This window comes from Chroicocephalus ridibundus, chromosome 3, assembly GCF_963924245.1.
Source record: "Chroicocephalus ridibundus chromosome 3, bChrRid1.1, whole genome shotgun sequence".
Classification (NCBI taxonomy): Eukaryota; Metazoa; Chordata; class Aves; order Charadriiformes; family Laridae; genus Chroicocephalus; species Chroicocephalus ridibundus.
This window is the reverse complement of record NC_086286.1, coordinates 16956961-16976101: the sequence shown is the minus strand read 5'-3', so window position 1 is coordinate 16976101 and position 19141 is coordinate 16956961. Positions and strand designations below refer to the sequence as shown.

The window sequence follows — 19141 nt, the reverse complement described above, 5'->3', positions numbered from 1 at the left end:
GCAACTCTCCTGGGACAAAAATGTCAGAGCTTTTATATATGGAATCCAATTTAGGACTGGAACCATCATAGTCTTCAAAGGGAGATGGATTTGAAATTCTGGATTCAACTCTGTGTTTTTAATTATATAGAATAGCTTATACTTTGTTGAAGGGAAGAAAAGCCTTTTATGTTGTCTTTATTAAAGTGAATAATGTTGGCTACTGACCACTTAACTTGAGATGCTTTGTCTAGATCTGATTTATCTCCTGGAAGGATCACTGCAAAAACTCATTGCAAATAAACTGCTGGTTTACTCAGCAGAAACCAGACAGAGGTGTGATTGCACATTGCTGTATTGCTAGTAATAGAGATAACAGACTGCTAGTTGTTTTCCGCTTTGTTATCAGTTTCTACAGTCTCAATCTTGTTAACCATGAGAGCACACTTACCTTGTCCTGGGAAAAGCAGCTTTGAGAATTCCTATATACACACATCTTTACACCTTATCTTACTCTTTCATCATTTTTCTCAAGTATTTTTCTAAGCTGTTTGGTTAAAGCCCATCTTATCGTCTTAATTTAACAAGGTGGTTAATCATGTTTACATCAAGATAAATCAGCAGCATTCTCCTGAAAGTACAGGTATATTTGTACTCTAGTTAGGTGTCTGCATTAGTCATGCTGGATATTTTATTGCAGCAGCCCTGTAATTCATGTGTTGGTAAATATCTCAACCTCACTTTGCATGCTTGAATGCTGCAAAGTAAACTCCTGCCAACCCATGAAAACTATCAGCTCTACCTTGTGTATCCAGACACAAAATAATGCAGGATACAAAATAATAGTGGAGGCAAAAGCGTTTTATAAAAAGAGGAAGCCACCCCAATTCAAAAGGGAGATGAAAACGGTTGTTGCATTTGTCATCAAGTGGTAGAAAGAGCAGTTGAGGTGTATGTATATATTTGGGATCTGTAAGTTCCTCATGCAAATATAGGAAGAAGTGTAATGGAGTGAATACACTAATCTCTATTTTAACTGGTTTCCAAGTGAATTCTTGAAAGTGGAGGTAACTTTTTATTCATGAATTGGAAAGCTTCAGGAATGATTCAGGTGTAAGATTTCTGTTCAGTGCCTTTAAATGTCCATACATGCGCATAAAGTCTGTCGCTGAAAGCAGTGAGTCTGACTGAGGTTCTTATGTTTGAAAATAATCCAGATAATTAAGAATGTATGTTTTGAGTAGTCAGGGATTCTTACACGTTTAATACCTACATTATTCCAGGGTTTCTATAGTCAGCTTTCTTCCATGTCCAATCTTAAAATAACTTTGGGAGTATGAAGGCTTTTTTATTTCAGGTTGAGACTGTAGGATGTCAGGAACATGATTTAAGAAAAATCTGTCCTTTGGACATGAGGTAGGATTAGAGTCCTGAACACAGGACTTGAAGTAATTTAAGCTTCAATTTCTGTAACATATGCATAACATATTATGCAGTTTGTAGGGTGTTCAAGGCTCATTTTGAAAGCAGTTAATCTTTCCTTCATGCACCGCTTCTCTTGGAAGGGAGTTCTTCAATGTTACTGCTATAATGTTTATGGCTTTCCTAATTTTCACCTTAAATGATTCATGTTGTGTTTATAGCAATTGCTCTTGAGCCAACACTGTCCATAATTTTCCAGTGGGACTTTTTTTTTCCTGTGTGATGTTTATTGTCTGTTACTATTACTCTGTGGCAAACTATTCAGAATTAGTTTGTTCTGAAGAGAAATCAAGATAGTCTGGGGGATACAAGCTGACCATGATGGCTGTAACTTGAGACAACTGGCCTGTTTCAGTGGTGCTGGTGGCATCTGATCTCCTGCATTATACTGATAACAAAGCTCTTCTGAAATTCTCTGGGGCACTGACTTGCCATACTTGTCCAGTCTAGAAAAGTCTACTTTTGACAACTGTCAGTCATCTTAACGGTAGAAGCTAGTTGGGAGGTAGAAGGAAATCATAGTACAAGGTACTAAGATGTGCAGGTCTCTGTTTAGGTAGGGTCTGTGATGAGGCAGTCTTTTTCTCAGATGAACTTTAATAGTTGGGGATGCTCACAAGCTTTTGGCATACAAATCCTTCCTAAACAAAACAGTTGAATGTTAGGTTGATTGAGGAAGCCTTTTTTGGTTAGCAGAAGTAGCTGTGGAGGATTTCTTGTCTTTTGAACAAACTGTCCACCAAAATACTGCATTCTTAAATGAGAAAGTGATTAGCAGTGAGATACACAGGGCAGCCAGAGGACTTGTGCAGATGCCCAGACAGGTTTAGGACAGTATATTAAATAGAAATTTACATCATATAGCTGGTATCAGAGTTTGACAAGGAGCCATATGCTAGGCTGCGTCTCTTGTATAGACAAGAGAAAACTAGATTTAGTGATATCCTGAGCAAAATTCATCCATACCTTCACAGGGGCAGAAGAAAACAAGCAAGGCAGACTTTTGTGTAGGGACTGTCTCCTGTGAAGAAAAACAGTGGAAAATTAGCCATGTGTTATGCAATATAGGTATGGGAACTAGCTTTTACTTATTTAGACTGTCCCAGAAGCTCCTGCTTCCCTGCTCAGGGATCTTGGAATATCAGGGATGCCAGGTGGAGGTGCTTTAGCAGGTGTTCAGAAGAATGAAGAGCTCTACATGGTTGTTGCAGCTGCCCCTTTCCTCCTTGAAACACCCGCTGGAGACAATGTTTCTACCTGTGACAAAGACAGCAGCCAGTCTCTGCAAGGGGACTCTGCTTCCTTCTGGTGCATCCTGGGGTAGAGGTATGATGAGTAAATACAAAAGATACTCTTAGAATGTCAGCAGATGAAGAGAAAGAAAGGCCAAGAAGAAAGATTAAAAGACCTTACTGATTTTATAGAGTTGGATTATCAGGACAGGTGTCTGAAGTTTCTCTCTCATGATGCCCTGGAAGCAAGTAAAAGACAGCTGATAGGTGTCAAGTTAGCTGCTGATGAAGACAAGGAACACATATTAAAAAGCCTGCTTGAGAAGAAGTTGCTTTTCAGGTCAGATATCTGAAACATTCTTTGTTTGGTCCACTAGAACTAGGTAATGAAAGATAAACTGCAAAGGAATTGAAACAAAAGTCTTGCTTTGCTAATTGTTCTGAAAACTAGTGACAACCAGTACTTCTCATCAGAAGGCTGAATTTCTTTTTGCTGTCAGAGGAAGCTAGGTGGTAGGACTAGGAAAAGAACTATAATTAAACTCCACCCATCTTCAAATGCAGGTGAAGAGATAATAATTCACAAAATGAATCCATACAATTAGACAATATTCATACAATTATAAGCTGAACACTGAGTGATTAGTGACTCATGGATAACGAGCTAGTATCCACTCACAAACCTCAATGAGGAGATCCAATTTATATTTGCTTTGTGACCATGATGTTTTTCAAACCTGTATCTGTAACCAGAAAGGAATTTAGACATCTCATAAGAAAGTGCTTGAAACTTTTGATTTTATTTTTTTTTTAATCTGAGAAATGCCTTTGGAAAAATAAGCAAGACCTTATTTCATACTCATATGGAGCTTTATGTTGGTTGGGTTTTTTTGTTATTGTAAGGTAATAAGTTTACTGCCTGTATTAGGATCCTGAAAAGGTCCCATTTTTTTGAGATCTTTTGGGAGACTTTGCCAATAAAGTATGAATGTCCCTATCCAATCAGATAAAAAGTCCAGTTATTTCAGGAGCCTGTTGTCCACAGGTGATGCCAAGGAGAAACACAGACTTTCTCAGGCAACACTCTCTGCCTTCACATTCACAGTTTGTAATCAATACTGTGTGATTATTATTTTAATTTATACAGAGAACACTCACAACAAAGCAACACAACCACTAATAGTTTGCTCTGAAGAGGAATCTTTAAGAAGGTAGGGTGTAAAGCCCTAACTAACTTGGTATGCTCTTATAGCTGACCCTGATTTCAGCGAGTGGAGACCTCTTGAGATCCCTGAAAAGAGTGCCTGTGTGTGTTCCCAGAAAGAATATCTGTGCCAACCGAAGAGAATTCTCCAGATCTGAAGCAAACAAATTGTTTCAGCTGAAAGATGCTGTCTGCATGTTTTAGCAATAGTGGATCCTTCATAAATTTGTAGTAGTCCAGCTATTAGAGAGGGGCAGCAGGCACAGAGAGTTAATGTGAAAACACTGGAAGCTTCATACAGGGGTACTGCATTAAAGCGCTGACTTGGGACTTTTTCTTTACTATTTGCTTTACCAAACTGCTCCTCATAAATCCCTCCACAGAATCCTCTTCAGAGCTTTCTTTCCTCCCATTTCCCATGAGACTAAAGCAACAAACCTTACCTTTCTTTGTTTTAAGCCTTTTCCTTTATTACCTTCAGTATTGGATTGTTGTTGTACTTTCATGCATTTATCAAATTCTGGAGATAAACTCCTTAGGCAGGAATGATGTTTCCATAAATTTCACTCTATTTATTGAGTTACGTGTATGATCATCTGCAGAACAGATTATCGTTATGATTGCAACAGCCAGGTCTGCAGGATTAACCAGTCAGAATAAGAAAAGCCAGCTGCTTTTTTTTTTTTTTTTTATTCTTGACTAATATCAACTGCTTTCTGAGCTCTTCAATAAGCGAGTGAGACTGCATGGAATTTTGAACTTCTAAAACATATCCATTTCTGAGTTATGAATAGGCAAAGGGATGATTTCCAAAATGGGAAACCTGCTAGACTTTAACTGTTGGGTAAGTCATGATACTTTGTCTCATAAGTAACTTGTGTTTGATTGACAAAAGTTTTTAATTTTAGCTCACTGAAGGGAGTTCTATGCTAGTGGAGAGATCTGTATGTTATAGAAGTTTACTGAAATTTGGGTTTGTTTGTTTTTTTTTTTTTTCCCCCCCCACTTTCTCCTCTGTAATTTCTGGTAGTCCTGTGTTCTGTTTGGGGTGGGATTTCCAAAAATGGCTGAGAGACTTCAATAGCACAAGCTCTCATGCTCCAGAGTCATTTAGAGGATTTGGAAAATTCCTGTTATAGGTATCTTGGTTCTCTGCCTGTGAAATGGGTATAGTAATAGACTATTCTGTTAGGGTCATGAGGGAATGAATGAATTTGGTATTGTGTGATCAGTGACCCTGTTGAGACAACAGGGTATGAAGTTTTATATTACTGCGTAATCTACTTGTAGAGGTCACTATCATGGATATATTGATCTTTATTTTTATATCATGTGTATAGTAGGTTGATGGGTCAAAAATAAACATTATTATATTCTATCATAAAATGCTGTTTACTGATCTAGCAGAAAGGGATAGTTTAGCTATAAGGTTATCACCAAGGCTAGGCAAAAATTTGCACATGGGATTCCTTAAAATAGAGATGACGTGATTACAAGTCTTCTTTAAACTTAAAAAGAACATCGTGCATTATGGTAAACACAGATTAGGAAACTAAGTATGTTTGATTTTGGTGTTAATGCTGTAATGGCTAGTTGCTTTAAGGTTGCTGTAACATGTTACTTGTGGTTATGAGTAATAATTGTTATTTAAAATATTACAAAACTATTTACAAGTACTAAGCTTGTGTACACTAATTTTGGGATTGATGCTTGCTATGTGAGGATAGGCCTTGTGTAAATTTGCACATACATATAAAGCAATAGAGCTAAAGATTTCTTGGAGAAAAGCGTAATTTTTGTAATACTCTCCTATTACAAAGTGGGAGGTGCCAGACAATAGGTGTCAGCACTGGTTCGGCTATGAACAGCTTCACTCTAAGTGTAGATGAAGGCAGGTGGCGTTAAGCACAAGTTTGCTATGAACTATACTTTCAGCAAACTGAATGCCTGTAGAGAAGTACTGAGACAACGTTCGATACTTGTTATAAAATAGCCTTTCTAGGGGATAGATTGGGCAATAGAATAAAGCTGGTAAAAATAATGTGTGTATTGTATTCACTCTGACGTATTTCTAAAATACTGAAGGAAAGACTGTTTCTGAAAATGGTAATTTAATTAGGTTTTTTTTGCTTTGTGAATTGTTCAGAGAGGTTCCTGGGAGGGAGACTTTGATGTAGTGCTTTCCCAGGGATTTTAAGAAAACAAAAAAACTAATTGAAACTAATAACCCTGGTATGCTGAAGAAGGAAAGCAAAGTCACAAAAATCATAAAGAAGCGTAAGTACAGTGCTAGGAAACTTCCATGAGACTTTGGAATTGTGCTGTTTTGTGGAGGAATTTTAAGCTGTAACTAGGCGTTTGGGTATCTTGTTCATGAAACCAGTGCTTGTCATGTCTAGGTGTCCATGGATAATTCTGTGACAAAACGAGGAAGACTTAAACAATGCAAAATGTACGATCGTGTAATGGAGAAACCAGAAGAAACCACCACCAAGGAAATGGAAGACAAAAAATTCTTCAAAGAATGCTCTTTCCTCTGTGTTTCGCTGGCAACATGCACCTAAGATCCAGGATGTGAGGATTAAGCCAAAAAAGGTAAGCCTAAATGTTTTAAGAGCCCAGTGAAAACATTATGGTCTTAGCCCAGCACCTCTTTTGAGGTGCTGGATCAGAGTGTCAGTTCTCCAGAATGGCTTTTATTGGGACAAATATGTATCTGTTTAAATTATGTCCTTGCAGGTGGAGGGTACTGTAGCTTTAAAACTGTAAGGGAAAATAGTGAAATAGTCTTGCAGTACATCAACTCGCTGATGTGCACATATCGAGGAATTTTTAAATAAGCAGGTGCTTTCATTAGAGACCTCTGTGTGGTGAATGCCAGGTGGATGGCTATGCACAGAGCAAGGGAAACAGAGCTTTTTCTTGTCAATATTCGGTGAGGGATAGTTTGGAGAACGCCCCCCTCTCCACCACCCCCCCCCGCCCCCCCCTCGGAGTTTGCGTTGTATTGCAAAATACTGTGAATTCCTGGCAGCCATTGCAGTGGCACACTCTGAGTGCCCCAAGCCTGGCAGTATAATCTAAAGGGAATGCAGTTGAATTGTGTGATCTATTGCTATATAAAAGGGGGCGGGTCACTCTGCTCGTTCCAGCTCCTTTTCTGTCATTACTGCTGCAGAAGCACCAGCCAAACGCAGCTGGCACGCCTCTTCATTGGCTCTTATATAATATGGGGTTTCACAGGGCACCGATGTAGAAATAAAGTCAAACATTCTTGAGGCAGACTCATATTACTTGTCGTATCACTGGTGCTCACTTCGCTGTGGGGTGTAGGGCTGCTCTCGGAAGGGTGATCTGTGGCCCTGTCTGAGTGAATTTTGAAAGGTGTGCAGGATGGCTCCAAACGAGATGAGGGATGAACTTATTTTCTTTGTGAATGGTAAAAAGGTAAGGAAGATTCCAGCTTTCTGTCCGGCTTGCTCCTGGATTGCGGCTTGATTATTTATTTGTTCTAGTAATCTTTTTCCTCCTCTGAAGTTTTCTAGCACCAGCACAATTGTGATGACTTCTGAATATTAAATTATGAAGGCTATTTATTGCTTTGCTAAGTGGCTAATTCTCTTCTTTGACTTTACCTTGTGAATTATTAAAAGATATAATATATAATGTTCCTTTTACATTTTAGATTTGTTGGCAATAATTTACTGCAATTCTGAGGTAACAACTTTTACATAAAGATGCACTGACTTAATGCAGGCATTTCTACTAGAAATAATTTCAGTAATTACAGATCTGGAAAATGTAACTCAAATGTAAGCATCCATATATAATTCATATGTTCAGTAAGTAATTCTGACATTTGATTTTTTTAAAAGGGATTTAAGTGAAGTGTTCATTCTGTTTCCGTTTAAGAAGATAGAAAACTCTAAAATCAAAGCGCATTAACTGATACTGTTTCCTAGATCAACTGCTGACAATTACCTGAGAAGTGACAGTGTTTCACAGGAGGGTGGGGTGGTTCTTGCACTTGCTGGACACCTTTGAACAGTTTGTCCCAGAGCCTCCTTTCTCAGTTTGGACTTCCCCTCACTGGCATTGCAGCCTTGACTCTTCAAAAGCTTGTAACAAGTCAGGGCTGCCTCTTTTTTGAACTACGAGTACCGAGTTAGTTCTGTTGCTGAGCTCAGCTCGATGCTAGTTTTGCCCCACTACCTTCCCCGTGTCTAGATACGTGAGGAGGGAAATGTGCCAAAGCAGTTTCCAGCTGGGAACCTTGGGGAGGGGAGAGGGTTGCATGTCCACTGTGTACTGTGGAGCCAAGGGTTTGTGGACCTTCCCTGTGCACTGCTTAGGGGTAAATCACATGCAGCACTAAGTTTGGGCTAGAGAATGAATTTTTAATCCCTTGAGGGGTAGCACAATATTCTTAGTTGGTTACAAAGCTCTGTGCCCTGCCCTACAGACTGGCATAGGATTACTATCAGTTTTGCATTTGTTGATCTTTCGTGCTAATTTAATCAAGTGTAAACGTGGAAAAGATTGTTGCTACAATTAGGGTGTTCTAGTTATGAATTTGGATCCTTAACTGGAATGGAATTTGAACTTTCCAAGGTACTAGAGTGTTTGATATCAAAGTTTTGTTTTATCTAAGTGTCAATAGTTAGGCAAAGAATTAAGTTTATTATGGATTATAAGTTAGTCAAAGAGCTCTTGAATGTAATGTTTATGTAGAACCCAGCCCTGGTTCTGGCATTTTATAACAGATGACAACTGAAGCTTTGCTCACACAGATCAGTAACGGTTCATATGTCAACATTAATTGACATATCAGTCGTTCATTGTTTCTAGAGGGAGGTGAAAACTTGAAGCTCCAAGTTAATCATGACTAGCTAATTGAGTCTGGTAATTGAGATTTTGAAGCAATGGCACAGGATGATCTGTGAATTTCATCTGATGAATTTTCTGCTATTATGGGCACAGGTGGTATACCATTAACTTGTCTTCTCGCTCTGTGAAGGTTTTAGAATTCAGATCCCTCCTCTGAACCCCGGTTTTTAGAGGGTGAACCGGGAGCTTTTTGAGTCTTGCAGTAGCAGGTTGCCACAAACAAGTCGGGCAATCCAGACCCTGATACAGGCCAAGTGTACTGTCATGTTTTCTTTTTGTGGTATGTGCTAATGAAAGAGAATTGTATTTCTGGTGCCAGACCAGATAAGGTTCAAAACCAACATGCCACTCATGGTAGGCCTGAAGAGTTTATAAACAAATTCCTATATATGTTTACAGCTGGTGCTTCAGCATTGGTTGGTGCTCAGGTGTTATAGGAGCATTGCTCTGTGTACATCAGTAGAAAAGCCCTTCTTCAGGGAGGAGGCTCTTGGCTAACATATGAAAATGTGTATAAGTCAAAGCAAAGGAGAAGAGACTGAGCTGCACAGAGCTGGTTCTGTGGGACTCTCTTTTATGGATGTGGGGTGAGGCAGAGGAGGGGAGAAAGAGCAGCCTAGACCCTGAAGGCTAGCAGCAGAAGACAACCAGTTCCTTTTGTATCTGCTGTCTCTTCGTGCAATGTCCTGAAGCTAATGAACATGCTGTGAATAGCATTGCCCTTCACAGGGGCATTTCAGCAATTTTTATGGAACTGCAGTTCCTGTTTACAAAAGCTACATCTCAGAGCTGACCTTGTGCATGTGTAAAGGGGTTTATCACAGTGTGATCTTGGCAGTTGTTGGCTAAAAATACCCCACCAGGGAACAATTAATACTACCAGTGGTACCAACTCATTCCACATATCAAGGCTATCTCAGCATTTTTCCCTGGTGGCTCATGGAACCAGGAGGGCTAGCAAAAGAGCAGGTTCCACTTGATTAGAGAGGAGAGGGCTTCCTGGTTGTGCTCTACCCAGAGCATCCAGTGACACCCTTTTTTCTGTTCCCTTTTTTGAGTGTGCTGCCAAAGTGGGTTTAGTTACACCCCCACCACATGCAGGTTTAAGAGAGAGGACTGGACTCATGGGCGAATCCGATCTGTGGCAGCAAATGTGGAGTTTATTGGGACATTTCTGCACATGAGAGGTTATGTGGTAGAAGGGGTGGTGGGAAGTGCCTGGGCTGAAACAGCAGGTAGCAAGTTAGGATATGTCTCCATCCATCTGGAATCCTGAATAAATATTCCAGCTGATTTCTTGCAAAGAATGTGATGGCATCGCCAGTGGGAAAGGTTACTGCTGTGTGAATTTGTGACAACTTGACATTGCTAATGGGCTGCTGATACTCTGTCATAGTACAAAACTGCATGATAAGAGGTGGTTGATAAGATAGGGACTTGCATGGCAGCAAATCCTTCTCCCTTGCATTAGCCCAGTTTGCAATGTTGTCAAGAAAAAGTCTCCTGAGAACAGCTGAGCATACTTCACATTCAGGATCGTTTATTTTAAGCACCTGTTTACTTCACTGGGCATAACGCTTGTCACATAACTAACACAGTTATCTTGGTAGTCTACCTAGACTAGAATGGAAAACAACACACGCAATTTAAAGCTAATAGTGGCAATTTTGTTTTCCTCAGCTGACAAGTCTGTCTCATGCATATGTAGCATGTAATTTTAGTTCAAACACGTGGAGTCAATATTTCTGTTTTCTATCCTGAATGTTAAGAAGGGGTCTATACTGGAAGCCACATTAGACCTCTTCCAGACCCTGTGGATGTTTGATTGCAGATGAGACCAGCCAAAATACAGGATTTTTTTGAGCTTTGGGACCCTCTGGGTCCTACATAAACAGTGAATTACAAGTTTTCAGTGTGCTGGTTTAAAGCAGAACAAAATGTTCTCATGACCAATAGCAGATTTACATTGTGTGGTTATATTCAGTTTGTTCATCTGTGTTCTAATCCTTTTCCCTAGTAAATGAATTTAAAATCTCTCATTGACTTCAGGAATACACATTCACAGATTTAAGTTCCTAGGGGACCTTTACCTTTGACTAGTCTGACTTGCTGTGTGGCAGTCCAGTTAAAACCTTTCACCTTCTCTTCTTGCAACTAATTGGGTGACTAAAGGCCAGTGATTGAATGGGAGTTGTTTTTCAGAAAAGCATCTGTTTCTTATTTAAAGACCCTAGCAGATGGAGAGCTTAGCATGTTGTTTGGTAAACTAGAAAAGTTTCTGTTTTCCTTTTTGTTCCTTTATTTACCTTGCTCAACTACTGTTCTTTTAAATTGAAAAATGCTTTTTTCTTAACCTTCTGCAAATACTAATTTAAATATGATGCCTTATGTGGTAAAGGCAAAGTTATCTGAGTTAGTGAAAGGCAGGTAGAGAAGACAGCAAACAAAATATTTATTGAGATCCAAGTTTTGAACAGGAAATCATGGGGAAGCGAGTTCAACACCTCTCTGGACCAGCCCACGGGCTCTAAGCACATAGACTTTTGCTTAGGAACTTGTTCCATGTGGTACTTAAAGCTTGAAGAACAGTAGGGCCAGGCTGGGCTCCCTGCTGAGGCAATCTGAGTATTTAAGATTCCTAGAATCAGTAGACAAATAGATGTGTAGTACAAACTGAGCGTGTATAGCAAATTTGTTGGGAATCGTTTGACTGTCAGTGCCATCCTAACATTTCCAACAAAGTTTCTTTCTGCATTTGATTAATATTTAAGTTACCCCATGCAGTAAAATCCACAGTTTTGAGTCTGTCAAAACGTAGCTATCAATCTGTTGTATCTGGGAATATGACATTTGTTTTAAAAAAAGAACAAAAAAACCAAGAAGTAACTGAGCAAAAAGGAAATATTTCTTTAATTACAATATCTACATGGGCTGATCCTACTCCCCCTGAAAGCAGTGGATATAATTCAGTTTCCCTTCTGTACAAGGACAAGGTGAGCAAGAATTGTTTTGATGGGTAAAATATTAAGCTGTGAATCATATTGTTCTGGGCATCAGACAAGAGGAGATGTTATCCCACCCACAGGGTTTTAAAATATTTTAAGAACAAATCACAGCAGGTGATTGTAACAAACCACTGGAGGAATGATATGTTGGAGGACAAAACCAGCATCAATGACAATGAACAATAAGCAGTAACAGTAAAACGTTCTTACTCTGTGGCCAGCAAGAGAGACTCATAAACAAGCATCCCCTCACCGGGAATCTGAGTGCAAAGAAATTGCTCCTTGCTCTCTGACGTGTGAGATTTTGTTTAATCCAGAATGTCCTCCAAACTCTTACCCCTTATCTCCATCTGATCCCAAGTCTCTGCCAGCATTGCAGATATACAGCTACGGTGGAGCAGTTTGAAGTGGCTGAAGTAGGAATCCTGGGCTATTGGTTTGAACAGGGTAAGAAAGTGGATTGTTCAGGACGTGTTCTACTGCATAGTGGGAGCCACTTTCTGATAAAGTTGAGCAAAGGTTTGACTTTAAAATTTAAAACATGCTTAAGTACTTCACTGAAATTGTGTGGAGCTGAGTGGCTAAATGCTTTGCTGAATGAAGGATTAGGCCCGTGTTTTATTTCTTACTTAAATTCCTGAAAAGGAGCTATTGGGCCGAACTTTAAATTGCTTGGTGAGAATACCTAATGGAGTTCTTCTTGGATTATTTCAAGAAAACTTCTTGAGACATTTCTTTGATCTAAGCATAGAATAATCTCGATAGTCTTTAACCGTCTGGAAAACTATTCTGAAGCTTTTTCTCTGTGCTTAGCTATCTTGGAAGCTGCTTTGGAAGGGTTTGCCATGGCCATTGGCACAGCCCTGAGGAAGAAACTCAGCTTGACAGTAAGAGCGTGAGTTGCTGGGGAAGGGTCTTGGCCTATGAAATGGCTGTGAAAGGCCTTTTGTCCATGGGACACCCCTAGTCACAGGCATTTTTGGAATTATCTGCTCACATCTATCTGTTTACCAAACTACTGCAGAGGGATGTATGTGCTTACTCTGAACCAACTGGTCGTGAGAGAGCCAATGTATGCTCTTGTTTCTATGCATCCGGAAGGTGAGGGAACAGGAGCACTCTGCTCTGAAAGCAGCAGTATGGGTGCTGCATGATTTACAGCAAGACATCCCCAAGCTAGATGAATGAACTCTGTTTTCTTGTAGATTATCCCTAGTGCAGGAATGAGATGTGCAAGAAATGACCAGTTGTGTTTTGTAGCAGCAGCTTTATCAGATAGTTCTAAAAACATGGGCTCGAATAGGAAGTATGAACCTTGTCTCTTTAGAATAACACTGTCACGTGTCAAAGGCATAAAATTGAAGCAGTACAGAGGTTGTGAAGGTTTCTTATCAGTAAGAAAAAAGGCTTACACAAATGACCTCTGTTTCAATTTACCCTTCAAACTGGGAGTGATTAATTTAAATAAACTGTAACTATTGTACTTAGGACTTGCACAATGTAAGAGCCAAGAACACATGATTACATTTTGGCACACAGTGAATTTGGAAAAGTTTCTTGATACTATTAATAACAGAAAAAGGGGAAGACAAGCTCTGCAGCAGAACTTTGGTTTCTGACCATTGGGCAGAGGTTGAAGTAAAATCTAATTTTATGTCTAATAGATAACTGCTAATAGCGTTGTTCACTAATAGGATGGAGCTGACTCAAAATGTGCAGAGAAAATTTCTCCTTGGTTGGAATTTCAGGTTTAGCATGGCTACTAATGTAACACTGATTGATTTAACATTAACAGGGAAGAAAGAGAAACTTGAAGATGATTGGTACTTGCTATCTGTCCAGCCGCACCTGCATCGGTCACATTAGGGTTTCCTCTGCTGTTTTTTCTCGCTGCAAAGTCTGTTACTGATGTTATTTCTGTCATTCTGTTTATCTGCTTGTTTTCTCTTTCTCTGTCTCTTCTAATAGTAAGAAAGAGAAGGGATATGGGTCCGAGATGCATTGTCAATAAAGATGAGATGCAATTTGGGGAGGTGTCAGAAATTCAAAACTCGAGTACAAAACACAGTTCTTCCTCTGCTCACTACTAAGTCTGTTTGCTATTTTTGATGAAGGGTTTTTTAAGGTTTGCCTCAGTGTGCCATGGCTGAAAAAACTCTGATGTATTTAATGCGTATACTTTTCTCTGTCACAATAAATTCAAGGAAATGTTTTGTCTGGATACATGACCAACATTGCTGAACCTAGTCGGGGGAGTTAATCAGTGGTTCTGCTCCTGCTTTGGAAAAGAAGTTGCAAAAAGTCCAAACTTTCTCCTTCCAACTAACATACCTATGTTGTAAAGTGTTCGGTGTGTAACAGTACCTTTCCCTTCTTGCAGGTGGTGGAAAAAGATGTGGACCCAGAAACAACTCTGCTAACCTATCTACGAAGAAAATGTATCCAGTGTCAGAAGAAACTGCAGAAGGCTTTAAATGCCTATGGCATTTCATAATTGTTTACTGTTCTGCCTGTCACTTGAGTGCTAGACAGAACTTGTGCACAGAGTATAAGAAGGAGTGCTCTTCATGGTCTGGTATTTCTTGCTGGCAAAAATTACAGCTGGTATTCCAAGCTTAGAAAATAGCAAATTTTAAATAATATACTTTAAATAAACTTTAAATAATTTATTAATACTTTAAAAGCAAAAGTCAGAATTGTTAGGAATTAGAATATGCTGGAACGAAAGCAATATTGAGATGACAATAAAATGGAAGGAAATTTAGGTTTATTCCACATAAATCATAGAGAATTTTCTGGCCAAAACTTTACAACCACTTGAGCTGCTTACATCCAATAATTTGGATATTACTGGATAGGTAATATCCAATAACTTGATTATCCTGTGGCCTGTTCATCAGATGATCCAGGGATGCAAACTCAGAGGCAGGGGTTCCCACCGCATACTGTGGGCCTGTTTACGTGAGCGGATGCAAGCAGTCACGTTTCACTCCTGTTTGAAACTGGTCAACACATGAGTCAGATTAGCTTCAGGAGCTGGGTAGCTATTACTGTGATGACCAGGCTGGCTATACTAGGTCTGGTTCAGTAGGTAGTGTCATTCCATGTTTTCTGAGGTTTTGTCTGACCAGCTGGGAGTGTACGTATGCCAAACTGTTCACATCTGTGTTGGTGTATTCCTTAAAAAGAATCATGCATACTTATTTCACTATGTTGCCATGTTCTATTTGTCTGGGATCTGAAAGAAGTGTGAGGATATAAATCACGCTCCTCTTTTGGGTTTCCAACAGAACTATCAACAGCCCTATTTTGTCTGACTGTACCTTGGGTGGATAAAGTTCAGGAGATAAAATAAGTGGCATGACTCTTGTGCCTGTGTGCACTTCTTACTGCTAGACATTTTATGTCTAATCTTCTTAATATCTAATGCAAATCGCTTTTATTAATAGCTCTGATTATCTTTATAACCTTCTGATCTTCTACATGAACATTCTGGTGACCTTATTTTGTAGGTGTCTTGTTAGGGTCACGCAAATACTTTGAGAAAGATGTTTCATTGAGGCAGATTATCACTGTTGTCAAGAGAAACATTGGATGGCATAGGAAAGCTATATTTCTGCTGAAGCAGATGCATGATTGCATGAAAAGTGGACATGGTGCTGAGGGACCATGGTGGACTTTCAATGGTGGACTTGGCACTGTTAGGTTTATGGTTGGACTCAATGATCTTAAAGGTCTTTTCCAGCCTAGATGATGTGGTGATTGCTATGAAATTAGTCAGTTCCAGAGTCTTTGCAGTGAAGGCAAAGATGATTTCAGTTCCCTACATCATGATGCCTGTTGCTTTTCTCAGGCCTAAGTTGGCTATCTCAGCAATGTGTCCATTGCCAATGAAAGCAGCTGTTCTTTTCCCACCAAAAGTCTCTCAGCATTGGTCAGTCCTCTTCACAATAAATAACAGCGTGTAATTACCTTCTAATGAGTGAAGGAACCCAAAGAGGAAGTGACTCAAGGAATTCTCTCCTGAAATCCCTTTGTGGAACGCTTGATGTAATGTTTGAGTGTAAAGTACAGACGTGTGCTCTGCAGCCTGTCGAGGAATCTGCTTAGGCCAGTCCATACACTTTGTGAATTCCCAAGTGTCTGTGCAGTGGTTCTGTGCATCTCTGCTAGTTCTGGCTCTCAGTGTCTCCCTCCTGTGGTTTTATGGCAACCGGGCTACTGGGGAGTGTGCTTGGCTGGTTTTGTCCCCAGCAATGGGGAAGTAATTGTAAATGTGGCCTAGAGAGAAGCTAGGGTGGCCAGACCATGACTCTTGAGATGCAGGTAATTTGTGAGCAGTTCAAGTACAGCTCCCATGTCAGTGCTAAACTGTGTGACTTGTGGCACTGTGTGACTGCTCTGCCTGGGTGCCTTCTGGGTGGTGGGAATCGCCAAGCGTAGGAAGAAGTCAACCACCATTGATGAGAGATTCTGAAGGAGATTCTGAGAGATTCTGTCGCCATGTGTCTCAGGGATGAGGCTGCATGCCTGAACAGCTCCTGCTCAGGAGCAAAACACTGCTCAAAACACTCCTACTGAGTGCTTTGTCTCCCTTATGTCATTTCCTTCTCTGAGTCTAATGGAAGGTGGGAACTGTTGAAGTTAAGAAATTTTGTTTATTCTGAATCTATTGGAATGCAGATTGCCTCCTTATTAGGGCTTTGGGTGTTGATCTCAAAGCTCACGTGCTAGCATTTGAATCTTTGCTTATGTTAAATTAAGTTATTAAGCAGGAAAAAATGAGTGCTTGGTTTCCAGCAAGAACTTGTTGCTAAGGCTTGATTGACAACTGTTTGAGCAGGCTTCTGCCAACACTCTGTGTTTTCCTTGATTCCTGTTCTCTCAGTGGGCCTATGTGGAACCAAACTAGGCTGTGGAGAAGGTGGATGTGGTGCTTGCACTGTTATGATATCCAAGTATGATCCCTTTCGGAAGAAAATCCTGTATCCTTTGCAATCTGAACTCGTCAACTGAGAAATGAAATGGGGACGGATCCAGGTTCTTGACATTCCAGAAGTGGTACTATTTTAAAAAAGGTTATATAATGTATGTTTTTGCCAAAACATAATTTTTCACTTTCAGAACATAAACTCAGAAGGCTAAGGCAAGAAAGTATTTTTTCCTGCAGCATTGCACAGTGCTGATAGGGAACTATTTCATTGTGCCCTGAAATATCTGCACTGACTTTAGCACGCAGGCTATCTGCCATTTCACAACTCAGAAAACCTTTCTTGCAATGTAATACAACTTTTTGCTGTGATGACCCAAATGATGGTTACTGTAATAAAATAAAATCTTTATTGCTATTGTATTACTACAATTATCTGGTTTCTGTATGCCAGCAGATATTAACTTTTTCTTTACTTCTATTGTAACCTTCAGAATAACTCTTCTTTCCTGAGATATAAACTTTTTCCCTCTGTTCTCTCTTTAATTAATTGAAGAGTGAAGCAGTGGAATCAAACAAAAAGGGGAATGTAGAGAGAGGATGAGGCACAGGGACAGACTCCAGTTTATTTTTACTGTGGGTAATGGAAGGCACTGAAATCTTGCATATATTTGGAATAATGCTGGGACATACTTTAACTTGGGATCATCTAACTTAGCGGTTCTGCTTAGTAACGTAGCCTTGAATATGATATTTAGGGTCATTATTCTGTCTTGATAGAAATGCATTAAAGTAGCTAGTTCCTATAAGAAATTTCTCAACATTATTCTATTTTACCTTCAGCCTTGACTTTTTCCCCATGTCTACCATCTAGAAATGGTTTCCTAGGTAAAAAGCCAATAGCTCCGTGCTCTTATTTAACTTTGCGAGTGGGCTAGGCCAGCTGTGTAACATCTTGATATTTGTAGTCTGCCTCTGTAAATTACTTACCTGGGTTCTGTAGGTTAACATGGAACAAGGATGTTTAAAGTTGTTATTTCTAGATCAAATCCTATGGTGCATACTCACTTTAAACTTCAAGTGAAGTTGATGAGAACTTTGTCTGAGTAGGTGCTGTAGGATTTGGCTTGTAACTAATACCTGTATCACATCTATTTAAGTCCTCCTGTTGTGTCCACTGCTACAGTTTCTGAGTAACTCTTCAGTCCTCCTGTTCCATTTTTCCTTTGTTGAGCAGCACTGTCAAATGAAATGCCCTTAATATATTATTTTAGCCACCATACTGCCAATGCTTGCCTCTTCCCTGTCTGTGCCCTCCATCATGTAGCTGTAACTACTGTTGAAGGCATAGGAAACACAAAATCCAGGCTGCACCCAGCCCAGGTAAGCTATTAATACTGGTAACTTTAAAACCCTCTATCCATGTTTTCTTCTTACATTAGTTAATCCTGTTCCAGGGTGTTGGGACCTCCATCATAATGTTAAAGCCAGGAGTTTGACTTTCCACGAGTAGTCTTTACTTGCAGGAATGACTAAGTGATGGAATCAAAACTCCCAGGTCGATGCCGTAGCTCTGTTATGCCCTAACAATTTAACTGTTGCTATCCTGGCTGAACTGCTAATGCTTTTGTTCTAGGGCTATGTGGTGGCTGTATTTGGTCCACATCCTGGGTCAAATCCCAGGATCTGGGAACGCTGATCTTGTGGTGAAAGCCTATGTAATGACTTGGAGCCAGGAAACCTCAGTTAGGTTTTTGCTCTCCTATGGCCTTCCTGAATGACCTTGGTTTCTCATCCTGCATAGTTAGGAACGTTCCCTGCAGTAGTGCAGTAAGGATTGGTTCAGTGATGTTTCTGGAGTCCCAAAATACTCTTTGTGGAGAGGAGTGACAGAAATGTGAAGCCTTGCTCTTTTAACAAGGTGTTATAATGCACTTTTTATGAAAGCAGACTTGCCTTGGGTTTGTCAGAGATACTGCTCCTTTAAGGGAAACTGTGATCCATCTCAGTTTGTACCGTGGGTAGGACTTGTGCCAATATCTATCTAAGACCATAAACAACAAAGTGAAAAGTAAGTTAGACACGCGTGAAAGGATGACCTTTGTTTTCTTGACTTCTTTTCCTTACCTTCCCTGACAATCCTGATAGCTAAGCTTTGAAATTCAAACTCAGGTCTATTCAGGTAGCCCCAACCATTCTGGCCTGGTAAATCTGAAGAACTCTTGATCTCACTGGACGCTTCTAGTTGCCTTCGGTTGCATTGGGAGTTCAAAGCCTAGATGCAAAGTTTTCAGGGTGTTCTCTTCTTTGAAGTCTGCTTCACAGATTAATTGACCATCTCATAAGAGAACATCTGATGATAGTCTTAGCACCTCTGGTGAGATTGTTTGGTTTTTTTTAACAGAGATGTTACAGAAACAAG

General features: G+C 39.9%; 1 protein-coding gene across 1 annotated transcript in view; it reads left to right on the top strand.

The window, feature by feature from the left end:
- The first annotated feature begins 7099 nt into the window (after nt 1–7099).
- The window catches only part of XDH (xanthine dehydrogenase), a 53944-nt gene continuing 41902 nt past the window's right edge, over nt 7100–19141 (top strand). Inside the window, exons 1-4 of the mRNA XM_063328159.1 lie at nt 7100–7344; nt 14170–14227; nt 16678–16774; nt 17994–18102. Of these exons, the coding sequence (XP_063184229.1) occupies nt 7291–7344; nt 14170–14227; nt 16678–16774; nt 17994–18102 (318 nt within the window). The 5' untranslated portion in view covers nt 7100–7290. The remainder of the gene's footprint in view (nt 7345–14169; nt 14228–16677; nt 16775–17993; nt 18103–19141) is intronic.